Below are 27,379 nucleotides of genomic sequence, written 5' to 3'. Positions count from 1 at the left end.
GCCCGGCCCGGCCCGGCCCGGGGGACGGGGTGCGCCCGCAGCCCGGACGGGTCCTGCCCCCCGGACGGCAGCCGGGGGTCCCCGCGGCCGTGGGGCGAAGCGCCGAGTGACCGGGTACTGGCCGCGCAACACCTTCTTCATGGGGTTTTCTTTAATCCTCATTAGTGGGCCAAGCCTGGATTATTTGCATCAGGGATCCTTGAGGTCTTCTAGGGCTGTAGGGTGAGTGCGTTGTGTATTTAGCAAGCAAATGCAGTGGCGTCTGCTTCTCGGTGGGCATCGGCAAAACTGAGGATGAGGACCATGGTGACGCAAAGGTGGAACCCTTTGCTACTGCTGGTGTAAGATAAAGTGGCTGAGAACACCACTGGCCAAGTGGCATCATTCACACAGGGCACAGAACCGGGGAGACATCTCCTCTGCATCCCCTCTGCAGTCCTGCATCCAGCACTGGGGCCCCCAACATGAGAAGGACGTGGATCCGTTGGAGCAGTTCCATAGGAGGCCATGAAGATGTTCAGAGGGCTGGAGCACCTCTGCAGTGAGGACAGGCTGAGGGAGCTGGGGTTGCTCAGCCTGGAAAAGAGAAGGCTCCAGGGAGACCTTATAGTCCCTTCCAATATCTAAAGGGGGCTACAGGAAAGATGGGGACAAACTTTTTAGCAGCACCTGTTGTGATAGCACAAAGGGTAATGGCTTTAAACTAAGAGAGTATAGATTTAGACTAGGTAGAAGGAAGAAATTATTTACTGTGAAGGTGGAGAAACACTGTCCCGGGTTGCCCAGAGAGGCGGTAGATGCCCCATCCCTGGAAATATTCAAGATCAGGTCGGATCGGGCTCTGAGCAGTCTGATCTAGTTGAAGATGTCCCTGCTCATTGCAGGGAGGTTGGACTAGATGACCTTTGAACGTCCCTTCCAACCCAAACTATTCTGTGATTCTATCCCAGTGTGCCCTTCGAGCTGTGAGTACCATCAGTCATCAAAACTCCTATAAAATCCACCCCAAGATTTATGGTAGGCCCAGCACAGGTACATCCAACTGGTGTTTCCTGCTGGGTGCAAGTTTGCAGGTGAGGTTCAGGTGGTGGCCCGGCGCAAAGCGTGGCTGTGAGTGCCCCGTCACCTAGGAGGTGCTGCCGGGCCTGGGTCTTGCACCTCTCATCACACAACAGGCTGGAGGTGCCCAACTCACCAGCACGGGGCTGCTCGGCTTCGCTCCACCTGTCCTGAGTTACAGCTCTCCCTCGCTGTTCCACATCGCCGTTAGAAAATCTAAAAATAGATGGTTGGAATCAATCCTATTGCAATTTCTCAGATCCCTATCAGGAATTGGCCTGATCTCTTCGAGCCGTTCCTTAGGCAAACTCTTAGTTTTACATCCCCATATTTGGCTTTTGTTTTGTTTTTAAGCGGGGAAATCTAGCCCGTGTTTATGCGCTAGAGCAGTAGCTGCAATGATATCTGTACTTCTCACCAGTGCTTTACACACATGCTTTTTCAACTAGAGTTTTCCTTACGATTGTTAATCCCGGAGCAGGAATTTCCTATTGCATTCCTCACAGCAGGAGAGCAAGAGGGAGAGGCTGCTCTTTCTCCAGCAATATCCTTTTCCACCCTTCCTGTTTATATAGCATTTTTGTTTAACCAGCCGGGGCTGTCTGACAGTGACTTTGCCCCAGCTACAGCCCCATATGTCTGTCGGGGTGACAGCCCGCTGGCACAGCATTTTGGGACTGCCTTTCCTTCTCCTCCTGGCGGGAGGGCCGGGGAGGTAGGGCCAGCACCAGGGATCTGATGGGACACTGCTTCATCCCTGCTGCACCCAGAGCGGCACGGCTCTCCTCCAGGGCTGGAACATGCTGGGGAAAGGACAAGAAGGTGGTTAAAACCTCTCCCTCCGAGACACAAGTAGCTTGACAGACCAAAGCAGGGGGGGTCTGCAAAACACCGGGTTTTCCAAAGCCTCCCTGGCCAACCTTTAGCAAGAAAAACAATGGATACTTCAGTGCCCCATTCCTCTATCTCCATTTCTCTGATGGGAAGTTGAGGCCCATCCCAGTTCACAGCTTTCATCACCACCTCAGGAGCAAAAAGGTGATTTTCACAGGTGCTGAGCCCACACGGCCCGACTCACAAGTCCCCGGGCAGCGGCCCTGAAGTGCAAGAACCACGGGACTTCTCCCTGCAAGAACAGAAGTGGAAGATGCAATGTCAGCCTCGTTCTCAGTGGAACTGGTGATGGTTTGGGCACTGATGTCGCTCAGAACAAGCTGGCTCAGCACTTTCCCCCAGAGGAAAGGAAATGAAACAATGAGCCCAAGTGAAGGGGGTGCTTTTTTTCAGTGTCTGAAGTGAGGACTTCCACCAACCACCTTCATGCTGACCACAAAACCTACAGGAAAGTGGAGCTCAGCTGACTCCAGCACAGTTCCCTGTTAACAAAGCTGAACCCCTGCAGCTGAAGGTGATTTGCAAATGTGCTTTATCCAAACATTGACAGCCCGAGCCCCCAGCAGCGTTTCGGAGCCCGCTTTTCACTGGTGTCCCACTGTGACACAAGGAGGAACCCGTGCTCCCACAAAACACATACTCTCCATTTCCCAGTGCGTTTGTGGGTATGGGGATGAGGATCTGGAAAGAAAACATCCTGTGTCAGCTGTGATCCTTCTGAGCAAGAAAACACAACCTGAATTGGCCTCCTGAATGCAGGAGATCAGATGGAGTCTCAGGTACTTTTGAGGACTGCTTGCTCTCAGTTGCTCTGGGTCACCTTGGGCATTTCCAGAAGATATTCCAGAAGGGATTTTCTGGTAGATCTGGATTTCGCCCTAGATTTTTGCAGAACAAATGATTTAAGAAGCTGTATGGTACGAAAAGGAAATTCCAAAAAAACCAGAAAAAATATCTAGCATTACAAGTACCTGACTGATGGGGAAAACAACTGTATACATGTTCTCAATATGTAAAATACAATTTATTGGTTTTAGGCCATTCATAAGTATCAACACAATGTAGTATGTTTGAAACAAACATCTTACCAATAAATACAATCTAAACATTAATATTAATCTTTTGATCAAACGTGTACAGTGTATTGACTCAGTATTGCACAGTGAGCTCTATACAACATTTCCATAGTGCAGTCAGTTTGTTACAGGGATAGCTTGCCACAAATATTGCAAAGCATCAGAGCTGACTTTTCCAAGTCAAAACAGCTGAACTACTTCCTTAGGGACCGAAGGCTGATACAAATGTCAGCATCTTAGGTTAATTGGTTATGGATTCATGGACCCTAATGTTTTTATGAATGAGGAGACTTTGTTTCTAATACAATTTTTATAGGATTGTAAAAAAAACCCACTTTAAAACAGAATGAGGATATTATCATCAAACTTACGCAAACAGCCAGCTCCAGTGATCCAGCGATAAAGATGACTCAAATGAGTTTGTTTTCTTGTTTCGATCTAAATATAAATCATTATCTTTGATCTTTTCAGCAACGTATCTCACCACTTGCTTTTCAAAGGCCCGACCCTGCAAGCCCCCAGCAGCAACTCCAGCACTTTGCTCCCCCCGTGCCTCTGCTCAGGTCAGACCCATCAGCGAGAGCAGATGTCACACACTCTTGTCTCAATGGTTTTTGATGTATAAATGCAGATATAATTTCCCAATAGTTCTATAATTAACTGCATCTCAGCTTTATCTGGTTAAATCTTAATTCCACAGCACCAGCTGGGCCTGACATTGCAGAAGGGCCTTAACACGGGCATATTCTGCCTTAATACGCATTTAAGCTACGTTGCCCTGCCAAAGTGGTATGAGCTGCTCAAAGTGCAAATAAGAATCATGATCATAGAATGCTTGTGACTGACTTGGAAAAGATTTGACCATCAGTCCATCCAACGGTGCTTAGTGCTTAGCGTGTAGTATCCCTTAGTGCTTAGCATGTAGTATTCCTTTAAGTAAAAGAAAATTCACTCACCAAGTGATACAATTAAAAATTTCTAAGAAACTACTGGTTAAGTATTACCTCATGATTATGTAAATCATGTTTATATCCCTCATCTTTGCAGTTTATCATTTTGTATATATTTAGATTCTTTATATTCAGGTAACAGAGATGAAATATTATTTACTATCTAAAAAGACGGTAGGAAAAACCAGGGATTGAAAGGATTCCTTTTTTTGTACAAAAAATACCTTTTTATGACAACAGCCAGTACCTTCACAGTAGGTCCTTTGCTCCTCTACTTACTAGCCAGGTTCAGTCATCCATAACGCCATCATAATCTATCAGAATTGTTTTTCTTTCCACTTTCCAACACCAAAATTCAATGCACTATTACGGAATGTTTCCAAAGTCCTATGCTACATCCTGATAAAATCAGGAATATTTTTTCTTTTTTTCTATTTTTTTTTTGTTTTACTTTAAAAAGGAACTCAATTCATGCAAATAAATACATAATGTGCACTGAAATACTCATTTCTATGATACAGGTGACTTAAGAGAAAAGTCCCTTTATAATTATCTAAACTAGTTCTAATAAAAGAAGATAGTTTCAAAACAAAATTAAAAACATTTAATTTTACTACACGTTGATGTTTGCTGTGTGTTGAAGCAGATTACATTTTCTACCTAGCTGTGTTAATCTGTGGGCTCAGTGTCACTCTTTTGTGGTGCAGCAAGTATTTGATTTTGAGGGGTGGCTTTTTTATGCAGTTGTTGTAGTCCAGGGTATCAGTCTTCATTTGATTCTGTGTATAGGATCTCAGGTTAAGCCCAGATCTGCAGAGAGAGAGTTGAACAATCATTTATGACATTGACTATTCTATCAAAGGTTTAATTAGAATTTAGCAAGGCAGTCAGTTTAGTGGTACAGTGTATCAGCAGCAATGATATTATTTAACTCCTAAATTCAAATTTCCCTTTAACAGTTCAGCTAGCACTTTGTGGGAATTTTTTTTAATTTGCATTTTCTGTTCATGTTCTACGCTGTGGTTTTATATCCTCATTCATCCCTCTGGAGTCAATTTTCCTGTAACAACCCTTCCCCCTTGTCCCCGTTTTTAAACAATCAAACAAACAAGGAAAGAAGCACTCGAGGCAGGTGCTCCCAGCACTTACTCGGAGAGTGTGGTCCCAGGAGCCCGAGCAAAACGCCGTCCCATCGGGAGAGACCCGCAAGGTGCTGACACGATTTTCATGTCCAAACAGAATGGATACACGGGACCCTTTCAGCACGTCCCAGACATTTATGGTGTAATCATTATAGCCTGCAAACAGGAGGCGACCTGCAAAGAGAATGAGGTTTTACAATGTGAGGTTTGCAGGAGGTAACACCTCTTGACTGCAGGAAGGGCCTTCTGCAGGACATTCCTCACCCCGTGAGCCACAACCCAGGCTTCCTGTGCCACCCTCCACACACAGCCAGCCCGGGCCACTGCTTCCCTTCCCCAGGCTACCTGTGCTCCTCTTGGACACCCCTGCTCCACTGCTGAGCTGCCCATGCTAAACACTGAACCAGTTAAAATGTGTTAGCTACAAACACAGTTAAGATTGAGTTCAATTATATAGAATCTGTTCATTTAGTAGAGATGGGGATGACCCCAGAACACGGCAGACTGAAGAGCACTTCAACAGCTAATACAGGGTAATAATATTTTGCTCAGACTTTACGCAAGAAGTTGAATACAAATAGTTGAATGATTAGTAGACAATTTGGTAAGTGATTCATTGTCCCCAATGGGACAAGTTGTGGTGTTTGTGACCACAATAGAGCCCTTTGTCCCTCTGTCCTGAGTGGAGGGCAGTTCACCACCCACTCAGCCCCACGCTGAGGTGACTGGAGGAGCTCCGTGTTCGTGCTTGGCCAGGAGAGAGAAGACTTGAGCTCATGTCTCCAGATCTGTAGTGAGAAACAGTAATGGCTCTGTCTTCATGCTCCTCTAACATACTTTTCCTATCTATTAATCATTTATTATCCTTTTATAAACTATTTATGTAAGTGCGCTTAATAGTCTAGTTACATTTCATGTTTCCTTTGAAATGTTTTTAATCATTATTGTGAAATTCTAGCCCAGCTGTAGTTAATGGCAAAATATTTCCTGCCTTCAGCAGGGCCAGGAAAATACTTTTCATTGCTGCAACGGAGCAAAAGCCAGCTAGGTTAGTTAAGGAGTAATTATTTTTACAGAAGCAAAAAAACAGGCTTTCATGCATTAAATGTTTCTTTTGATACTTAGTATTATTTTCAATAACTTTTAATAACAAATGCTTTATAAAATTAAATTGGCAAAATTTTACAGTTGCCCTCAAATCCCAGAACTAAGATAACCTCAAAAGTCCAGTTCTCACCGCTGAGAGAGAAGTCCACACTGGATGCTCCAAAAATTATGCTCTCTTTGGAATAAATTGCGACTTCTCTGTCTGCACGAAGGTCATACAAACGACACTAGGATTAAAACAAAACCAACACATGTCTCAGTAAAGGCTGGAGTCAATGGCTACTACCTTTTCATTGAAAAAATGGGAGTGGAAAGGATTGCAGCCTAACTGGCACCATGGGAAGTGGCTGCTTGGCCATGACAGTCCCTTGGCACAGGGAAGCCTGGATGATGGTAGTCCCTGCTCTGAGTAAGGCGGGACAGCAAACAGCCCCTGCCCTTCCAGCAGACCCTCTGTCTGAAAAACCTATGTGAAAATAATTCATGTGAAATAATACATATTTATACGAATCCTCGGTTTACATTTCTCATGGAAAATCCCCAATCACCTCTGCAACCTGCACTTCCTGTTTTTATCATTTGCCAGCATACTTAGGCTTGTTTGACACAGAAAATGTATAGATGGAGCAGACTCCATTGCCATGCAGAAAAGCAGTCTGTTAGCCCTGAAATCAAAATGTACTTTTGAAACTATTTGAACTGAAAACCTTCCTCAGTAAGTTAAGTTTAAGCAAACGCTGGCCAGATGGGTTTGCCAATATTAAGATTTTACTAATGAAAAATGGCTGGTATTCGAGCTTGCACATAAAGGTGAGGCTGTTCCACTCGCAGGGCAGTGGGGAGCTGCCAGGTGTGTGAAGTCCAGGTCTCCCAGTGCTCCATGCTGATGAATAATTCCATCAGCCTGTCCTGGTAGGGAGTCGGGGTCACCGCAGGTGACAGCACTGCCATATGAGCACGCTTTTATGGTTTCCCTCCAGACAGTCAGGATTATCTCCTCCTTGAAATCCTTAAGTATATAAATCAGGTCAAGGATATCAGTCAGTGTATCAGTCTGTAACGCTGAAAACACCAACCTCTTCATTTAAAGAATGAAGTAGATGGAAATTGCCAAAAACCTCTCTGAAAAGTAGAGATGGAATTTCCCATTGTCCTGCTCAAGTCAGGGGTGACAGGAATAGTTAAGAGAGAAAAGACCCATCAAATAAATTAGTAAGTACAGGTGCCCAGAATCTGTGGTACTGGGCATAAAAAGAGAGCGCTCTCATTGGAATTTAATGATGGACAATTTCTCCATCTCCCTCGCTCGGCATCTCAGGTGCTCACAGTACCGCATCTGAATGTGTGGAGAGGCACTGGGCTCACCACAGAGCTAGAGCTATTAATTTATAATTGCAGCTTTTAAAACCCTAAAAGCCGTGTACACTCTCTCCAGAAAAGCCTTGGAAGATCTCCACATCCAGTGAAGGCAAAGGGAATGTTTCCATTGAGTTTAGCTAGTATTGGAGGAGACTCAAAATATGCTCTGAGGGCAGAGTACTTAGAAAGAGTCTTCACCCTCATGCAACTTGGTGTGATGTTTGAATAAACAGGAGAAAAAAGGTGCTAGGTGTCTCTCAAACGTCTGCTCTTGAGTTAGACTTAACTGCCAGTTCAGTCCCTGTAGGGCTGTGGTACAGGCAGAGCCCAGTCCCCCATGGGGACCCACCAGCTGCAGTAAGAGTCACCAGCATCACACAGGGGCCCAAAGGCACCAGGAGGTAGGTGGCATTTTGCATACAATGTGTTGACCAAGATTACCTCTCCATACATACCGTGCCCCTCCTAGCAGCTTGCTTACAGATAAAGTATGAGCTATTGTATCATCTAGGATGACCTGGATGCGGTGACTCACAGTAGTGAAGAGCCTTGGCAATGAGTCAGGGTGACAGGGAGGAGATTTACGTGGCCAAGGCCACCCTGGGGCCACAGAGGCCAGCTGACCGGGGCTGCCCAGCTCCGAGCTCAGCCCAGGGCTCCTCTGCTCACCGGGATGTGCGCTGTCATGTGCAGGATCCCTTCACGCCCTCACGCTGTGCTGCTCCTTCTGACACAAGGTTTCATCTTGTTCCTCCCGTGTTGTGACCAACAATTATATGAAGCCAAATCTCTTCTAGTAACGCAACTAATTTTGATCATGGCACTTCAAAACATAGAAAATCTGAAATGAATATTTGAACAGTACCTCACGTAGAAAAGTTTGCAGAGGTTACCTTTAAGTGTTTCCAGTTTTTCCCTATAGCATTACATCTAGTATTTGGTATGTGTTATATTATAGCGTTATTATTGCTGCAACTTTGGTGTCACTTAAAAGTCCTCTGTGGATGTGACCTAGTCTTTTTAGAGAATCTGACTTGGGAAATAACAGAACTTCCCTAAATTAAGTTGCTGAATTAACATACCGTGGCATCGTCTGAACCAGAGGCAAAAGCATCTCCACTTGGGTAATATCTGTACATGAGTAAAAAAAGGCCAGAACACATTACATTGCTTGGATGAGGTCAGAATTCAAAAATAGAACCAACACATTGCTCAACATCGCAAATGTGTCCTCTCCCAGAAACATACTGACCTGACACTGTTGATATCTGAATCATGGGTTTCAAATGACTGGATGCACTGACCAGACCGCATATCCCAAACCATGGCTTTCTTGTCACATCCCTAATAAGACAAAAAAATTTGCTGTGAAATGGTGACATTCACCCCTCACGTGCCTGACACACATCATCAAGCCCAGCTACATTCCAAGGTCCTGAACATCACAGCTCTGAGGGGATTTAACCAGCAAAGCAGCCCCAGAACTGGCTGTACTGGTGTCCCCAAGCTTGGTGTGGGGGCCTGAAGTGTCTGGTGTCCCCAAGCCTGAAGGCTGGAGCCTCAGCGGTGCAGCAGACCAGCACGGTGGGGTGCAGACAGACAGACTGACCTGGTGGGGTACAGACAGACAGACCAGCACGGTGGGGTGCAGGCAGACTGGGGGTGTTGTGCAGGCGGTCCCGCACTCACAGCCCTGCTCTGCCCCTGCACCAGCGTCCACAGCCCCACCACACCACAACGCTGCACAACTGACTCGCTCCCTCACCGCTTAACAGGCTCAATATAAAAAATTAATACCCAGCATTTAAAGTTTTATAACTAATTCTTTTCATACACTGAAATAGAAAATGGAATAAGTGCATCCGGAGAGTCTCTTGCCCAGCCCCTACCAGAGTTAACCCTTGCACCCACATGCTCAATGGCCTGGTTGGGATGAGAAAAGCAGCATAACAGCATTTTGTTTTGTCGTCAAGCTCTAACCTGCCCTTCTGAGCTGTGCTTTGAAAAGCTCATTTATAACTGTGAGGCGCTTGCTCGGGGCCCCAAATGCTCTGGGCAAGGGGCTCAGCCCACGATGGCTGCATCGTCCCCGGGGCAGGAGCCATCTCGCACCCCTAGGGCCATGTTCTCTGCTGCGCTGTCTCGCTGCTGGCGCAATCGCGGGGACAGGAAAAAGAACACAGACTTTTCTTTTAGAAGCGGCAGGAGATTTGAATAAATACAGCCCTGCTGAGGGGCAGGCCATAGGTAGGAGGCTCAGCTCCAGGGGGCTCGGCCTCCCTGAGGCTGCGTGGGAAGCAGAGGCCTCTGTTGAGTGAGCGTGTCCTGCCCAGCAGACCGTGCCACACAGAGTATTTATTTTTAAGCAAATATGATTGCTAATCAAATTAAACAACCTATTCACAATTCACATCTTTCTCTCTCTTTTTTTTAATTCTCTTGTTAAAATGAAATCCCTTTTTTTTTTCCACTACTGATGTCATTATTTAAAAGAGGTGATGTTTCTTTGTACCAAGTTGTGGTTTCTGCACAGGGGAAACCAGACAGGATCGAGAACATTTTGGACTCAGCATATTTCCCTCTCAAGCCCCGCCACAGCCCAAGCCCAGCCCTTCATATTGCTTCCATGTGCACTCTTCTTACTGACCTCTCTGGGATTTTGGGAGCAAGACCAATCTGACAAGCTGGTGCTTTGACTCCTAAGGTTTTGAAGGAGAAAGCAGCAACCACCTGCGGAGAGACGGGCCCCCTGAGTGCTATCCCACTCACCCTGAGGAGCAGCTCAGAGGGCACGGTGCACAACAGCCCAGGACGCAGCCCTGAGCTCACCCAGGAGGGCTGGAATTTTCAGTGAGGCTGGAAAAGGTGACAGCACCCAGCCTGCACACTGCTGTGGTGGCATTGCTTAATCCAGCACGAGGTTACCATATTCCATGGGCACAATACACAGGGAGTCTCTCCGTGGTGCCATACCTTCAGGTTGCACTGTTTTGGCTATACCTGCCAGACAGACCTTCACTGAAGTGGTATTTTGCATGTGATGAATTTAAGCGAGTCCCTGTAAGCATGGACATGCCCAAGCTGCTATATTGACACAAGCATGACATATTCTCTTAGCAGTACCATAGCTGCTTGCGATTCTTTGCCCTATAATAAGCTGAGCTGTTCCCAGGGAGAACGAATCTATCCTTTCTGGGAAGCAAGCTTGGTGACAGGAAAGCCCGGGAGGAGTAATGCACTTGGATGGAATTAGCTTTCAGTCACGCTTCGGAGCAGCTGTGCTAGCAGCAGGCAAACTGGGCCACTCCTGGGCTCTGCTCCTGGTGGACCAGCCAAATTTGATAATAAAGCCATAACTGAAGAGGTCCAGTTTTTTTGTGCAGGGATGGGACCGTGACTCCAAGCACAGCAAGTGCTTGACCTAATCCATGGTCAGCACCTTTTGGCACAAGGGCCGTTTCCATCAGCAAGCACAGGACCAGCCCTGGGTCAGCACTGGTGGGGCTCCAAAACTAGGTATACCTTCAGCAAAGTTACTGGTAGCAACCTGCCTCAGTAGGAGAGGTCATCTGTCAGCTCCTTCCACCTATCACCTCCACACTCGATTTCTGATGTGGGAAAGACCAGGACCATCTCAAAAAGGAGCTGAGCCCCATCCCACTCACCTTTATGCCTTGCCTGCCTCACTGCCAGGCTGCATGCCAACGGCTCAGCTGCCCGGGAACAGCAATCCCTCAGCAGTGGGACAATATTTGGAAGATGCCCTGGATACTCCCAGGATCTCCCAGAGGTTTGTGTGTTCCTCTGGGCCAGGGCAAGGAGCGGGCAGTGTTGAACTGACGAAGGGGCTTTAAATGCCTCTGGTACCACTGGAAGGCACAGGGGACACAGCAACAGCTGAAGATGTGGCCACACCTCATCTCCCTGCTCCAACTTGTAGGAGGGTTTAGCCAGTGCCCAAGCTACCCCTTGGTTTCTGGGGAGCGGTTGAGGGACACAGTGGCACGCACGTTATTTGCAGCCCCACTTTGACGCCCTGAGCAGGCACTTGGCACACCCCATCCTGCTCCAGAGAGGAGCCAACTGAAGGAAGTCATCTGCTGTGCCCGGCTCCTGTCCACAGGGGCTCACACCTCCGCTGCAGTAGGAGCCTGCTGCTCTAACTCCGAGCCTTTCCCTTCCCAGGAGAGGCGTTGTTTTGATCTCGGGCTGGATTGCTTTGGTGTGGGGTGGAATTTGCTAAGCAAGCAGAACTGCAGTCAGACTGGCTGGGTGGGTTTGACCCCACAGTCAGAGGTTTAATTTGCTCCAGCTTGGAAAATGTGCTTGCAATGAGTGGATTGCACTGGGGCTTCCAACACATACTCCAGCACTCTCTCAATATGATCACGAGTCTCCTGCTTTGCTGCCTTTTCCCTTCCACATTCATTAATTTTATATTATGATAGGAAGCTCCTGCTTACCCCAGAGACAAATGTATTTCCTGTTTCAGAAGGGGCCAGGTCCAGGCACAGGACATCAGCTCCATGACCATGGAAACTCTGTAGAAGCTGCCCGCTCTCAACATCCCACAGGGCACAGGTTCCATCTCCACTTGCTGTCAGGATCTATGGGATGTGGCAAGAAGAGTTACGATACAAAAATCAGCGGATGATCTTCAAGTTCACAAAGATACACAAAGATGACATCCTATACATACACTAAGGACAGCTTTAATGAAATATGCAATAAATCAAAGCCATAAAGCCATGTGAACTAAGCACAGTTTATGTTTTATATTTTTAAGGAAAGACATTGGGAGTGGAAAGGAGAGCTGTAGTGACACAGCTATACATACACCATGTCTCAATAACGTTCAGTTATCGAACTTGCGCAGTGGGGTTTGGAGAACCGATGGCAGTAAGGATCTGCTGGCATTTCCATATCCTCCAAAAAGGGGGTAGAACCAGACTGGTATTCCTGTCTGCTCCTGTATTTAACCCTATCCATATTTAGGCTGCTGGACTTCAACCCGTGTAAAGAGAACTGTTGGAATTAAGTATACCTGTTTAACTCTCTAATATTTTTTTTCTGCTTGAAATAGCCAGGTTAAACCCAATTAATTGGGCTTAAGACATGGATTTTCTGAAAGGGAAGTAAGCCTGTCTAGACAGTTGTTTGATAAGTCCATCACCTCTCACTTGTCCAAAACCACTTGTGTGTGAAAGGGCTTGAACACACACTGACTGAACATAGCTCTCAGCTTCCCTCATCTGATACAGTACTTGTAGAAAGCACACGTGATCAGCGCCTGTTATTGTGGCTAAATCCTGATGGTGCTCAATTGTTCAAAATTTCCCCTTGGCACCCAAAGCTGTTATGCAGTCACAAATTCTGTAGGTTAAAAGGGTCCCTGTGTACAGGCATGGAAGGAGGCAAGGACGAACTCAGAAGGGCTCTCAGTCTTGTACACAGGTTTTTCTCATGGCCAGTGAGGAAACTCAAGGGATCCCAGTAGGTAGTCAAAAGATAAAAAGAAAATAATCTTCAAGAAGAAAATGATCACATAATCATGAAACCATTCAGAGTTGCATAAAGGTTAAACACTGAACATGTTTGACAGATGCCTCGAAAACTCCTCCCATAAACAGAGGTCTGGAAAGCTGCAGAACAGACTGTTCCGAAACCTCCAGCAGAGAGACACTAATACTCTGAGATGATAATAGCAGAAGAAAGTCCTGACTTGTCTTTCTGGCCAGCTTTTGAGCCTAGATCAATGAACTTCTCTGTTCTGTGGAATATTTGTACTTGGCTGAGGAATGAAGACTTTCAGCTCTGAGGATTTGCTCTTGTAATAACATGTAAGAAAGATATGGGGGGAACAGGAGTCGCTAAAGATGTAAGGAAAGGGTCTGTTGGCAACCCAGAGCTCCAGCTAATGCTTGAAGAGAAATGTTAGGGACTCAGTTTCAGAGCATTGCTATTGAAAACCAAATCAACTCCAAAAATCCCAAACCAGAAGGGAATTAGCATCTTTGCTATTAGACTCTGTCTCACTGCATGAGGGGCTCCAGCATGGCTGGATGGGGATCCTCGCCTGGCGCCTGGTGGCAAAAGGCAGCATCTGCAGAGGGCAGGGGACAGCAGGGGACAGCAGGGACACAGCCCCTGCTTGCCAGGGGCACAGGCACTGGGGCCACCCTCACCTCTGCCTCCTTCGCCATGGCCACGGGCTTCATCCTGCTGCTCAGCCCCGCTGACTGGGACCATGGCTGCCTGCCCTATGCAAAACACTTGAGATCCCAATTAACTGTTGCTATTAATACACAGGGAGTGTTGTCATGTGGGGAGCATTATCACACTGCAGAGCTGCAGATACCTAATTTAGGAAGCGAGGCTCCCCGGCTCTCTGCCTACTGAGGCGAGGGAGGTTCTCTCTGGCAAGACTGATGTGGGGCACCGAGAAGGAGGTGCGTGGGTCGCCCAGCCCCACAGCTCAGCACTTGTCTTGGCCCAGGGTGGGAACGTGACGAGCAGCAAGGATGGGACCCCCTCTTTCAGCACCCACACATCCTGAGAGCGGCATTAATCAATAATGAACAACCCCCACACCTCCTGTCTTTCCACAGCACCGCCGGATGCCCACGGGCACACCAGCTCCTAAACTCCTACTCTGTCTTTCATTCCTCCGAGGGAAAACCGAGCTGTATTTTGGGAGAGCTGCCAAGGCAGAGCAGCAGCATTCTGAGCACTGAGCAGGGGTGCTGGGTGCCATGGGGACACCGGGCTAGGGGACACCTCTGCCACACGCCTGGGCAGCTCCAGGACAGGCACCACATCCCTCGGTGACACTGGCCAGGAGAGCAGAGTGGCTCCATACACAGCTGGGAAACGTACTTGTTGCACTGTGCACCCTCAGTTACTGAATAATTTTAACTCCGAAGCCATTATGTAAAATGAAGAAGATAAGAAATCTGGGATTCTCCCCTACATAAGTGTCCTAACGGACGCTTGACCAACCCGCTTGCTTGTATTTGTTTCAATAATAACACGCAGTGCTATAAATGGTCACTTACAAGCCTATCATCACGAGAAAATGTCTTTTTAAAGTCTTCAGAAAAATCTCTGAATCACTGAATATAAAGCACCTAAATCCACTGTCACATCATTTTACAATAGTAATACATTACCTTCAATATCAATGCAGTTTGCTGTATCTAATATGGAGAAAAAAGACCCAACTTTTCTTTCCTTTTCTATTATGAAAAACAAATAACTATTTTTCCTTTCATAGTATTTAATCACAATGCATAAAGGTATGGATAAGAAAAAAGAGTACTGTTTTTCTACTCATCAAAAACATTCCACTTAATTTAGACTGCTCTAATTACGCAGGGATCCTGCACAGTAAGGTCAGGGCTGAGCAAGCCTGAGCTCTGGGTACCTCCAGTGCTTGTTTCCATGGCAATGGACTTAAATTAGCACCTCGGAGTCATTACAGAAATGGTAGAATGACAAACAACAACATATTCTTGGGCATCTCATCTCCTGAAATAGAAGCAATGAGAGCTGATATTTCCTTCAGAAGAGCTCCAAATATCCAGGCAAGGTATTGCCTTTCGAGCAGCTCTGCTGACACAGAGAGCAATGAAAATGCTCCCTTCTGCCACTTATTTTGCTGCAGAGCTGCACTGAGCAGAGCTTCAATCAAATTCAAAAACCAGAGAGGACAAGGGGATTATCCTGGCTCCTATCATCATCTTTCGTGTTCCTGGAGAAAGAGATCTTTGAGATATTCACTACAGAGGAAGGCTGGCCTGGTCTCAGAAGATCTGCATTTAGTTCCTGGCTTTGCTATCGTCTCCCACTGTGCTCCAAGTCCCCAGCTGCGAGATGGGGATAACATCACTCCCTTCCCTTGAGGGAACAGACCACTGCATGTATGGACAACAGGGCTGGCCCTGTGGGGCCATCCTCAAGCTCAAATATCTCACTTGGGACAAACAAAAAACACCAAGAATGAAAGCAAAAGCAAAGTTGGCTGGACGTCCAGGACAAAGCAGGCAAACAACACTGGCATAGCACATACCCAACCTAGTCCTAGCCAAACTGGGTTTTTAACTATTTGTATTAGTTTGAGCTCCTAAAAGCACAAGCCAGCAGAGACTCAGTGAGCAAAGGACACACAAGTACCAGCGAGCTCCCTCTGAAGAAGCAGCAGGCCTTGGCAGGGTACAGGCAGGACAGCCCAGCCCTGGCTGTGACCAGCACTTCCTTACAGCAGCTTTTGCAGCGCTCTCACTGCCCCCAGCCAGGGTCTTCCAGCAGCCTTGGCTCGGGGCAGGACACGGCCCCGGGTGCAAGGACGGCTACCGGCAGGGCGTAGGAGTGCGGCTCACGTTAGGTGTTGCTGGCCGTGGCAGCGGGTAGGGAATGCATTTACCTGCATGTCTGAGTTAGTGAAGCTGCAGGCAGACAAGTAGTTTGTATGCATTGCAACCGACTTCTTCTTTGCAGCCATATTTTCATTTTTGTCAAATGTCAGAGGGTACACAGAACACTTGTTGTCCAGGCCACTAAAGAGAGTAATAATAGCAGTAACAGAGAGAGGAGAACTGGTTAAAACTGCAACGACAAAAGGCGAGTGGTGATAAGAAGGAAACCACCTGTCAGTGCTGCGCTGCCAACCCTTACAAGTACCGACTTCCCTGTATTGTGCTGCCCGGGATCTCCCTGCGCAGGGAAGCCCCAGCTGCCTCACCAGCCTGGCTGCTTTACACAACTGCAACAGCTGCTCCTCAGCATTTTCTACCCTCCTCCAGTTTATAAATGGCACCGAATGAAACCTCACGAAAGAATAAACTGGGAGGTGACATAGCAGTCACCTCAGGGTTAACGTTTCACAGTCAAACAGCCGTATTTCTGTTGACATCTGTCATTGCGAGGATTGGTATTTAAGCATCATTGTTTATCTACCTTAATAAATTTGACCTAACTCCTATGGAATAGACGGTGCAGCAAGTAGCGGGTGTGAAGACAGGGCTTTTAGAAGAGTTTGGAAAAAAGGCAACAGAAGCACTGAGCTCTGTAGCTGTGTCCCTCCTGGACACCAGTTGCACCAGTTAAGCTGTGTCTCCCAGGCCAGATGCGGGACTCTTTTCTAAAGGGTCTGACTTGTGTCTGGTCCTTTTCTAGAGCTGTGGGAGGTCAGCCCTGCCTAGGTCCCTGGGATCCCGGCACACCACCAGGTGCTGGTTCTGTGCCTTATATCACGTGCACAGCACTTAACTGACAGAAAAACAGAAGTAGGTAGTGCAATGCACATATGCCCTTCCTGTCTCTCACAAGGGTGAAGACTGAGCTTTCTTGCCATTCTCCAAGTTTTAGTCAAAAGCATACAGTTTCCGGACTCCCTCTCCACTCACATGTACAGAGTCTGCCTGTCTGTCTCAGCCTGCTGCTTTCTGGATTTGCAGGCTGCACACTGAGGGCTCCCTTTGTTCCTCTCTCTCGCCCCAAGCTTGCTTTGTCTGTCTGATCCACCCAGTCCCTTTTTAAAAGATGTTTTGCCAACATCTCAATCTCTTTGTTTTCTCCCCTGCATAAGCTCATTTTTTTCAAACCTGAGCGCTCAGAAAACTCGGAGAAAATTATCAAGGATGGGGTTACTTCTCCCCACCCCATCTTGGCAAGTTCTATTCATGTGCTGGTAAACATTAATGACTAACCTTCTGTACATCATAGAAGAAAGAGTGCAAAGTAAAAACAGGGTTAAAACCACTCTCCCTTAGAAGATATATCCAACACACACAACCAAACCGGAGAAGGGAACTTGCATGCATGTAGAATTCCTAACCCATGATATAAATGCTGAAAGAGGATTATTTTCCATGCTTACCCACCAAATGCTATTGCACTGAAGTCAGTGGAGATAATGCGTATGAGCCATTATGGGAACAGAATCAGAGGCTCTGAATGTAGTCCTTCCACCCACAACCAAGACACGCAAATTTCTAGCCGTCAGCATCTAAAGGCACCGGGACTCCACTACAAATCAAGCTTCTCTGTGTGAGCAGCTGTGGAAACGGGGAACTTACCCACAAGCAATGGCACATCCAGACGGGGCATAGGCACACGCCATCACCCAGGTACACGGCATCGTCACGGCATGTTCCTGAAACACAGCATCTCTTTAAACTGGGATGTCACTGCTTCTCTAACCAGCACAAGGAAAACAGTGTAGAGTAGTAAGTTCAGTATTTCTGTGGGACATCTGTAGTGTCAGTGAAAGGTGTTTCCCCCAGCCATAACTCACATGTAAGGCTGGGACAGCCCTTACTGCAGAACCCAGCAGAGCAGCAAGAATGGCTCACCCCTCCCTGACACTTTCCACCTTATTCATGAGCCCCAAACTGATCACAGAGCATGTTTTATTTACTGAGTGCTGTAAAAGGCCCCCCCACTGCTGCACGTGTAAAAGTGAGTTACAAACAAGCTATTTTTTCTCAGCTGTGTGGAGCAGGGTGCCGCGAGGTTTGAGGTGCTCATGGAGGTTTGCATCTCATCCCATCATCCTGCTTGCCTCTTGTGAGCCCTTCAGCTCTCCATCTTATCCCACTATCATTTGCCCTGTACACAGAAATTGGAAGTTTGCTGAAGTTTCACTTACCTTGTTGGTAGTGAAGGAATCCCACACGATCACCTTCCCATCCTAAATGAAAGCACACAAACAGAGAGAGAAATTAAGGCCTTCCAGAGACACGGCTGTCAGCCTACTTCTCAGATCTGGGAAAAACTCTGCTGCTCATTTCCATCCCCCAGTCCATTACGTCATGACATTTTTGTCTCCATGCTAGCAACAGCACAATGGTCACAGCAAAGCACCGAGGAGACACCTTCAATAGTGTGGCTTATGTCTTTGACCAGAAGAGAAGCGTATCTCCTCCTCACTGAGATGACTGATGTCACCTTAAAAGACCTATTTATTATTTACTTATTTCCCTTCCCTTTCACAGGTTGATGGGACCTCCTCTCACTCGCAGCACCTGCCATGCACAGGACCATCTCCTCAGGAAACTGGCAGATGGAACTGCCACTACTGAGCCACCACTTGCCTTCTTTCAACCACAGTGTGTTTCTCCCAGCCCGTAATCACCACCTGCAAATGGGCCACCTCTCCCAAGTGGTATCTGTCAGTGGCTCAGTACGGAACCTTACAAATACAGGAGGTGACCTGTGTTACAAATGACTTGTTGGGCGTGGGCATTCATGGGGACAATTTATGGACATTACACTGTTTATTCATCTTCCCCTTCCTTTCTTTTCCTGGTTTCCCCTTTACTTCTCACTACTCTTACTCAACCTTCAACTGCCCATTGATACGATCTGCTGAATAGCCATCCTAAGAACCCTCCACAGAGAGCAACACAATCACTTTGTGTATGCCGGCTACGCTCGTGCCTGCTACTTTCCCCTATGCACATAATACCCTGTGTGGTGAAAGCAAAATGTTTATTACTGTGCAACAATTGTTGCTGTACCTGGACTCATTGCAGCTCTTAAAATAGAGTAAAAAATGCATTACAACTTGCCCATTCAGCTTCCCCATCTACACACTGGCATTTTAACCACTTTAAAAAATGTGACATTAATTATTTAAAATCATTCTCTTTGCTGAGATTACCATGAATGGTAAAAACTCACAGTAACTGAAGGTGGCTTGCAATGCAGATTGCCTATTTTTATCCCTCAAGTGAGACCCCTGACGGATTTCATATAGGTCAATGAACAGCTGTGAGATGCAGCAAGCTCACTCGCTGCCATACTGGGCTCAGGATGAACCAGGGGATCTGGAGAGTAATTATCTCATTACCTCCTCCAACTCATGAGACTGGTCTTGAGCAGGTGTTAGGACTGTTTCTCAAAATGCCCAACTAAATGCAGTAATTTTGGCAGGATGTTTGAGGTTTTTCAAGGTTGCATCAATCATACAGACTACAGAAGAAATTTCTGTGTGCAGCAATCTCCGGAAGAATCGACATTTCTTCCCTTCCCTTTTCCTGATTATTTTCTCTGAACACATAAACTATAATTGCTACTAAATGTTTTATCTGTAGAGAACAAGGAAATAAAAGCGGCCTCAGATGAATTCTCTGTATTTTCTATTGTAATAGGGAATATGAGGAAAATCTGTGTATGACTGGACAAGAAATATTTAGGGTATCAGCTACAACAGGTGTAGCAATGATCAGAAGCTTGGATCTATGGTCTTTGAACAAATCTATTGCCAATGAACTGCTTTAAGGGCATCTTGAAAACATTTACACTGTACACAAGTGTCATCTGCAAAAAGTGGCACATCACACAGCCAAAAGATTTGTACAGCACCCAACAGTATCTTTGAAAAACATCTGCCCAACAGCATACCTGGGAAGAGCTCACAATTCTTCTCTTGTCTTTGCACCAGTCCATACAGAGAACTTTATTTCCATGGCCCTTCAGGGTCCTCCTGGTCTTCATCACAAACTGGCCCAGCGCCTCCACACGCTCTGCCACCTGATGAACTGCAAACAGCTGATGGTTAGAGAGCCCTGCATCAAAGCTCTGTCCTGGCAAACCTCTATGTCTACGAATAAGGTCACTTGGAGGAATTAACCGATGAAGTTTGAGTCTATGGTGCAAGCCAACAAACTGCTTCAGAGCTGGCAGGTGGTAACACCAAGGTGGGCGGTGTATGAACATATTCACCAGATAAAGATAAGGATCAGTTTCCTGGGGGCTTGAATTCCAGGGCTGTAGCAGCTGAAGCTCTTGCAGACCATCGCACCCAAGTATAACTAGAAAATAAGATTATCCCCTTGCTCCCTCTTATTGGGAAATCCTCAATCTGACTGAGGCTTGAAGGTGCAGAGACAGCCTCCAGCCTAACGCATGCCTCAAGGTACTCAGCAGAAGTGAAGACCACTACGGGGGCTTAGAGGAAAAAATCATACAAAAGAAGGGAGTAAGCATCAAGTCTCCAAAGTTTCAGCAGTAAAACACTTGTGCTGGATGTGAGACTCCCAGCACTGCAGTGGTGGTGCATTGTGATACAGGTACTAGCCACTGGTGCTGGACACTTCTCTGCTGTGCCATTCCTTCTGGTGGCCAGGGGGGCACTGAGGGCAAGGACACAGCTGTGAGTGAGCAGGGAAGTTTGACATTTGCTATAAGAGCGTGCTACCCAGCTTCTCAACAGTGTTGAAGTACACCATGATGTCCAAGGACACCAAGGACTTCATAGGTGGGTCAGCTTTTTCTTTTATGGGAAAAAGAAACAGAGAGGGCAGGCAAGAAACCTTCCTGAGTAACATCCTCTGGTGGTGGTGAAGTCAGTTCTTTCATACCTCACCTAATAGCAGTTCTTTCAGCTGATATTTTTAAAAACCCACCAAATTTACATTTCCAATTGTGCAAACTCTCTTAGACATAAAATTCATCCCACTGCAGCTCACACAACTAAACAGTGTCTTGTGTAACCCTGATGCCTCATGCTGGGAGAAAGTGTCATCTGAGGAAACCTATTTGCTCTGCTCCAGCGTTGCTCATCCAGCCTGGAGCTGAGCAGGGCCATGACGTACCCTGGCACCCTCTGGCAGCTCTGACACACTTCACAGCATCAGGGAGGGTGGGAGTCACTTCAAGTCTCACAGCAGAGTAGGGCTCCTGGGGCAGGAGACCCTGATACCAGAATTTAAAATTACTCTGTCTAGAGAAGAGCTAATAGGATCCAGCATGTCCCTGTGTTGCGTGTTTGTCTGTGCTGAAATCTAAGATGATCCAGCTGCTGTTAGCTAAAGGGGCAATTGCTGACTCAAACCTTCTGAAATAACTGCAGAATCTCACATGTTTTAATGAGCTTTTCAATGCCACGCTGGAGGCTGAGCTCCACACCCCATATGGCAGTGATTGCTCTGGAGCTGCATTGCTGCTTCACTCTTCGTCTCTGCAAGAACACTGATGGGTTAGGAAGAGAGAGCAGGCATCCTTAACTTTGAGATCATTCCCGGGCACAGGGTCAGGGGAGCAATCTCTGCCTAAGTCAGAGACTGATTTCTAGTGGATTAGCTCTTCAAGAGTTGTCTTTCAAAACCAGCAGCTCCACAGGCTGTGCCAGAATAATGTTCTCACCTGAAATCTCTGCTCGACCAGTCTCACCCAGCCAGGGGACAAGCGCTGTTACACCATTCCTGACAATTTGTCCATACCATCTCTAACAGGAGGCCAGAAGCAAGTTTCTGATAAAGTACCATATAAAACCACTCAGGAAAAGAGACATTTCCCCCTACTTTTGCCCACGGAAATCTGCCAAATGATCCAATCAAATGACATGAAATCACAGGACAGGGGGTTATTATGGCAGCTGGAAAGATGCCTGTATCCAGAACATATCTGAAAAAACAAACGTTTCACGGACAATGGGCAAAGTGTTTCCATTATGTCAACGCAGCCGAGACTCTGTGGAATTGCCTGGTTTGGCCTTACTGATTCTCTGAGGATGCTTATCTCCAACCACAGCCACAATAATCCCGCACCCGCCTAGCACAGGTTTTAGGGTCAGATAATTATTTTGAAGCATTCTCTAATATTTTTTCAAGATAGTTGAAAATTATGCAGTCAGGCAAGTAGATCAGCTAAAGCCAGTAAGTAGCTTGAGTGGTTTTACAAAGGTCCAGATAAAACAGGCTGTTTTCCTAAAACATATCATTTGGCCTGAACAGGAGGTGTGGACTTGATGCAGGTACTATTGGGTCTTTGATCTTTTTTGTCCTGGAAGTCAATTGGTCCTAACGGTCTCTTCTGGCCTTAAAGATTTATGGATCTCATGAACAGAAGAAACTGTTGTATCTACATCTAAAATTTCAAGCGACATAATTGACTCCTTAAAATTATAAGATTGCAAATCAAATGCACGTTTGGAATTTCCTTTTTCTGTCCACATTTTTGAGAGCTGCTGTTTAAAACCAGTTGAACAAATAAGGGCAATCCTAGTTCAGCCAGCTGTTTGTTTTGGGAACCATAGAGGAAAAGTCATGATCAGAGCAAAAAAATGCAAAAGATACAATTTTAGATTAGGAAACAAAAACCAAAAAACCAAAACAGAAGAGAGGCTTTATTCTGAAACTTACAATCTCTGCAGAAATAGTTCTTGGGGATAATTTCAGTGCAAAAAAAGCTCTGATACAGAATCAATGAGGGAGCATTGTTCTACAGCAGTATAAGACTTTTGTCTCAGAAATCATGTCATGGCTACGCAAACACAGCCTTCCAGTGTAAATTTACAGATTCTACATATGACGAAGACATAAGTATCCTATGACTAACAGTGACACGCACAGTTACAGCGTCACTGCAATCATAGCTAAAATGCTTTGTGAGCAAAAGTGGATTTAAGCATATGCTTAGAAGATCTGTGAAACAAAGGCCCCACTGCTTCTGATACAGAAATTGTACTGTAGGAATATGATGATTTATGGTAATGTTTCTGTAACGAGGCCATCTCCATTTGTTTAATGACTTCTATTAATGGGACACTCATATAACGTATGATTGTCTAATTTAGACAAGAAAATGCTCTATTTACTCCAGAAAAAAATATTTTAACCCTCCCCCATCTGAAATTTAAGAATGTTTGCCAGTCCCTCAGTCTTACAAAACACTAAGAGCTAAATCACTGAATACAGGCTGGGATTCCTTTTCAACATTTAAGGTGTCAAAACAGATGAAATAAAAGTTTTAATGACCCACTATTGCTTCTAATAAACTGAGCTATATGATTTCAGGGGAATACAGTAATTTATATGTTTTTTGTTTAAAAAAAAGAGAAATGCAATATATTATCTCATTGTAATTGTAAAAATGAAATAGAAATACAAATAAGCGGATTTTTATATCTTAGGATTATTACCTTATTATTGCCTTATTATTACATTATATGTCAGGACAGGATTAACACCTACTTGACAAGCTTCATAAAAATAAGGTTAGCCGATTTTTTCCTGAACAGAGGTGTGGGGGGCGTGGGCAGAGGGCAGGGTTGAAATCTGTCCATGTCATTTCTGTTATGGATCTTGAAACTGCTGCTGATAACAGTGAGTTTGCATTGACAGCTGGAGCATTGACTCACCCTGTACCTCTGAATCAGCACTGGATCCCTGCAAGTTGTTTCCTTGGGTGAAGAGGGGGGAGAAGGAGCTGGTTTGGGGAAACAGTGCTCCTTTTCTTTAAGCCCTTCCACCTTGCCTGAAATCCTGGCCTTATTAGAGCAAATTCCCACCAACTTCCACAAGGCTGGGTTTAACCTTTGTTTCTGCCGCTGAGATGTGCCCTGACACCATGCCAGTCAATCTCAGAGTCCGCTGAGGGGGGGATATTTCACCCTCCCTTCCCAGCCCGGCCTCCCCTACGGCAGGGCGCACAGCCTGCGCGCAGCCCGGCCCGGGCCAGCACCACCCGCGGGGGGATGCGGGGGGATGCGGGGTTCCTGGGGGGATGCGGTGTTCCCGGAGGGATGCGGGGTGCCGCTCCCCGCTCCCGGCCGCCTCTTGCGGGCCCGCGGCTGCTGCGGGAGGCCGGGCCGCCCGCCTTCCCCATCCGCTTCCCGTTCCACCCCCCGGGCGCGGAGCCGCCGCGCATTGTCCGAGCGGCGCGGCCCATGGCGGAAGAGGGCACCCCGACCCCCAGGGGCGGGCGCGGGGGCGGCTCTCCCCGGGGGGATGCCGGCTCTCCCCGGGGGGATGCCTGCCCTCCCCAGCTCTCCCCGGTGTATTCCTTTTCCCCCTCGGGGGATGCCTGCCCTCCCCGGCCCATTCCCGGGGGGATGCCTGCCCTCCCCTGCCCTCCCCGGCCCCCCGCTGCGCAGTGCCCGTGTCGGGGCGGCGGCGGCCCGTGTTCCCGTTCCCCCAGGCCCCACTCACGCTCCACGTCGTGCAGCTTGGCCCGCTCCTCCTCCAGCTTGCCCTTCAGGCTCTCGGCCTCGTTTTTCAGCGATGCCAGGGTCTCGTTCTCCTGCAGCCCCTCGGTTGCCATCTTTGCGAAGGAAGCGGGGAGAGAGAGGAGATGAGAGCGGGAGGGAGGAGGAGTTTGCTCGCCCGGCTCCCGGGGATGCTGCCCAGGTTCCTGCTGCCGCAGCAACGGCGCCGGAGCCGGCCCGGGCTCCCTCCCCTCCCGCGCTGACGTCCAGGGCCGGGCTGGATGGATGCTCCTCCGGCACCTGACCGGGCTCCCTGCGGAAAAACACCCCCGAGGGCCGCCCGTGCGAGTCGGCACGGCGGGCTCAGCATCCCCGCCGGCCCCCGGGCCGGGCAGCGGCCTCCAGCCTCCACTCCTGCCCTCCTCCCACCCGCAGGCTCCCACCCGCAGATACACCACAAGCCCCTTTCACAGCCTAAAGGCTTCATTTCCCCAGAAACAACACGCCAAAAGGGTGTTTCTGCTTTGTACCCGAACTTGTTTCTGCTAGAAGCTGCACGCTCTGTGGGGGAAGGGAGGGGGGAAATACAGTAATTGGTCACCCCAACATATCTGGGGTGAGATATAAAATATTAAAATATCTGACTGAGGAGGCAGATCCTGTCCAGCCTTAGGAAATCCCAGCTCAGCTCCATCATTCCCTTCCACCCCTGTGTGACTAGGAGCCTCGGTCACTCAGGTCTCCAGCCCAGCTCCTGTGCCAGCAGCACAGACCCAGTGCTGTCACCCCTTCTCCCTACTATGCTTTGAATTCCTCATTTTTAAATTTTGTGTTATCCACAGGTCTTTTCCTTTTCTTTTTCCCCTCTTCCACCTCCTTTCCCTGCACACAGATAAGCCCATTAAGCTCTGGGCCCTTCCCAGCCCTTGAAAAGGACCAGTTCCCAAACCCCCAAAGAGAATGAAGAACGCTCCAGTCTGGTGTTCTAGCTCTGCAGGCCCTGCTCGGGGGCAGATGGGGTGTCCTGGCTCTGCAGGCCCTGCTCGGGGGCAGATGGGGTGTCCTGGCTCTGCAGGCCCTGCTCGGGGGCAGATGGGGTGTCCTGGCTCTGCAGGCCCTGCTCAGGGGCAGATGGGGAGCCCGTGCTGCTGACGTCTCCAGAGAAAGAGCCGTGGCACATGGCCTTGTGGCTCTTTGTTCCCTGGAAGGGGAGTTCCTTGAAAACGTCCTCTTCTTATTACAGTAATTGTCCTTGATGTACACGGAGTAACTTTGCTCATATTGACTGCCATTGTCTCCTTTTAGCCAGAAAACAGACAATCCAGAGGCTATTGTTCAGCCTGGAGATGTGCCAAGGCTGGAAAGGGAGATAAGAAAATACGTGTTTGCAGCTGTTGTTTAGACTCAGGGCACGTCCTGGACACAGCGTGGGTCTTGGAGAAAATGTAAGTCCTTTCCCACACTGGGCTTAGCATCAGTGTCACTGTCCAACTGGGATGCACGGTAGAGCTGTGGAGCTCTTCACTGTCACTCTGCAGGCTGGATTCAGGCCCTAGTCTGGCCAAGTGCTCGAGGACTTTCTTTGTCAATGGGCCTGCAGGCAGGAGCTGGGTTACTTCCCCAGGGCATCAAATGCCATGGGTGCATTTCCAGTCTTCTCATTGTCCACAGTAACTGGTGTGACCCCACCAGCCTGACAGCCGTGCAGGCAACCCTAAACTTCATACTTTGAACCCTGAACTGAAAACGTACCAGTTACATTTACAAAAGAAAAAGTGGGCAGTACAATCTCTGGAGTTCATGGACCACTGGATATGGGAACATTCTTCAGTGCCCCTCAGGGTAAAGAGCACATTGGAAACAGTAACAGCGCCAAGGAAATCAAAATTCAGTATCTTTAAAGCAGCATCTTTTAGCAGGAAAGTGACAGGAAGCTTCTGGTGTGTTATCTTCATGTCTGAAAAATTAGACCTACTTATATAAAACTCAGTAACGCATCTGGGTTCTGGGGGAGTGGCAGGGGAAGGTTTTGGAGAAGAAACTTCGCTTTTGAAGGATTTTAATCTATTACAAATGCCCTATTTCTGACACCAGATAAGTGTGAAGGGGCCCAGAAGTTAAATCCAACAAAAACATAGGCGGTTTCTTTGCCTTGATAGGAACCCATCAGCTCTAAGGAATTCGGCTTAGATAACGCCTGTATGTCAGATAGTTGGCACAGTTCTGGCAGTGAAAAACCCAGGCTTTCTTGCCTTACTGATACGAACAGCCTTGGGGAATGGGATTAAAAAGTCTACAAAGAACAGCACGGAAGGTGAGAGTCTTTGGGAACCACCACACACATTCAGACCCATACATGACACTAGTCCTGAGATGACAGGGATAAGCAGAGCCACGAGGCGAAAGAGAAGCCTCTACTGAATAAAATGAGCTCTAGAAGTGTGTGATACATAATGTGCATTTCATTACTTAAAGTTAAAAAAGGGTATTTAGCTTGTCTGACCAAGCTGCTTAACTACCCATGTAGTCGTTAGGTAAACATGCAAAAAGCATAAGTTAGAGTAAGGCCATTTGGGAGCTTTAAATGAAATGAACCAGGGTTGGATGGGCTTAGAGGATAACATAGTACCAGGTCAACTAAAAAGAAAATATGTTACCGTGTTACCATTTAGTAAACAATCAAGGCTTTTTGTTTCTCTCTTTTCATAAAAAAAAACTAACCATACTGAAGGCAATGTACTTTTAACAATGTACTAGCGATTGCTTAAAAGAAAAATTCTAAGTAGTAAATAATTCTTTTACACAGTATTAGAATTCACTATGCTGAAGGCACGTTTAACCTGAAATGACAGTTCAATCAGC

General features: G+C 47.2%; 1 protein-coding gene across 1 annotated transcript; it reads right to left on the bottom strand.

Moving 5' to 3' along the window:
• Positions 1-2,955: 2,955 nt before the first annotated feature.
• On the bottom strand, positions 2,956-24,633 carry GNB5 (guanine nucleotide binding protein (G protein), beta 5). The gene is made up of 11 exons (XM_014944727.1): positions 24,522-24,633; positions 19,993-20,129; positions 18,236-18,277; positions 17,664-17,740; positions 16,010-16,142; positions 12,051-12,194; positions 8,840-8,931; positions 8,670-8,718; positions 6,359-6,455; positions 5,129-5,295; positions 2,956-4,789 (listed from the first exon to the last, which is right to left on the bottom strand). The coding sequence occupies exons 1-11, from the start codon at positions 24,631-24,633 to the stop codon at positions 4,778-4,780; spliced, it is 1,062 nt and encodes a 353-aa protein (XP_014800213.1). The 3' UTR covers positions 2,956-4,777.
• Between the last annotated feature and the right edge of the window lie 2,746 nt (positions 24,634-27,379).

The sequence above is a fragment of the Calidris pugnax genome, unplaced genomic scaffold, assembly GCF_001431845.1.
Source record: "Calidris pugnax isolate Ruff unplaced genomic scaffold, ASM143184v1 scaffold70, whole genome shotgun sequence".
Classification (NCBI taxonomy): domain Eukaryota; kingdom Metazoa; phylum Chordata; class Aves; order Charadriiformes; family Scolopacidae; genus Calidris; species Calidris pugnax.
The sequence above is the reverse complement of the archived record's forward strand: the minus strand, read 5'-3'. Positions and strand labels throughout refer to the sequence as shown.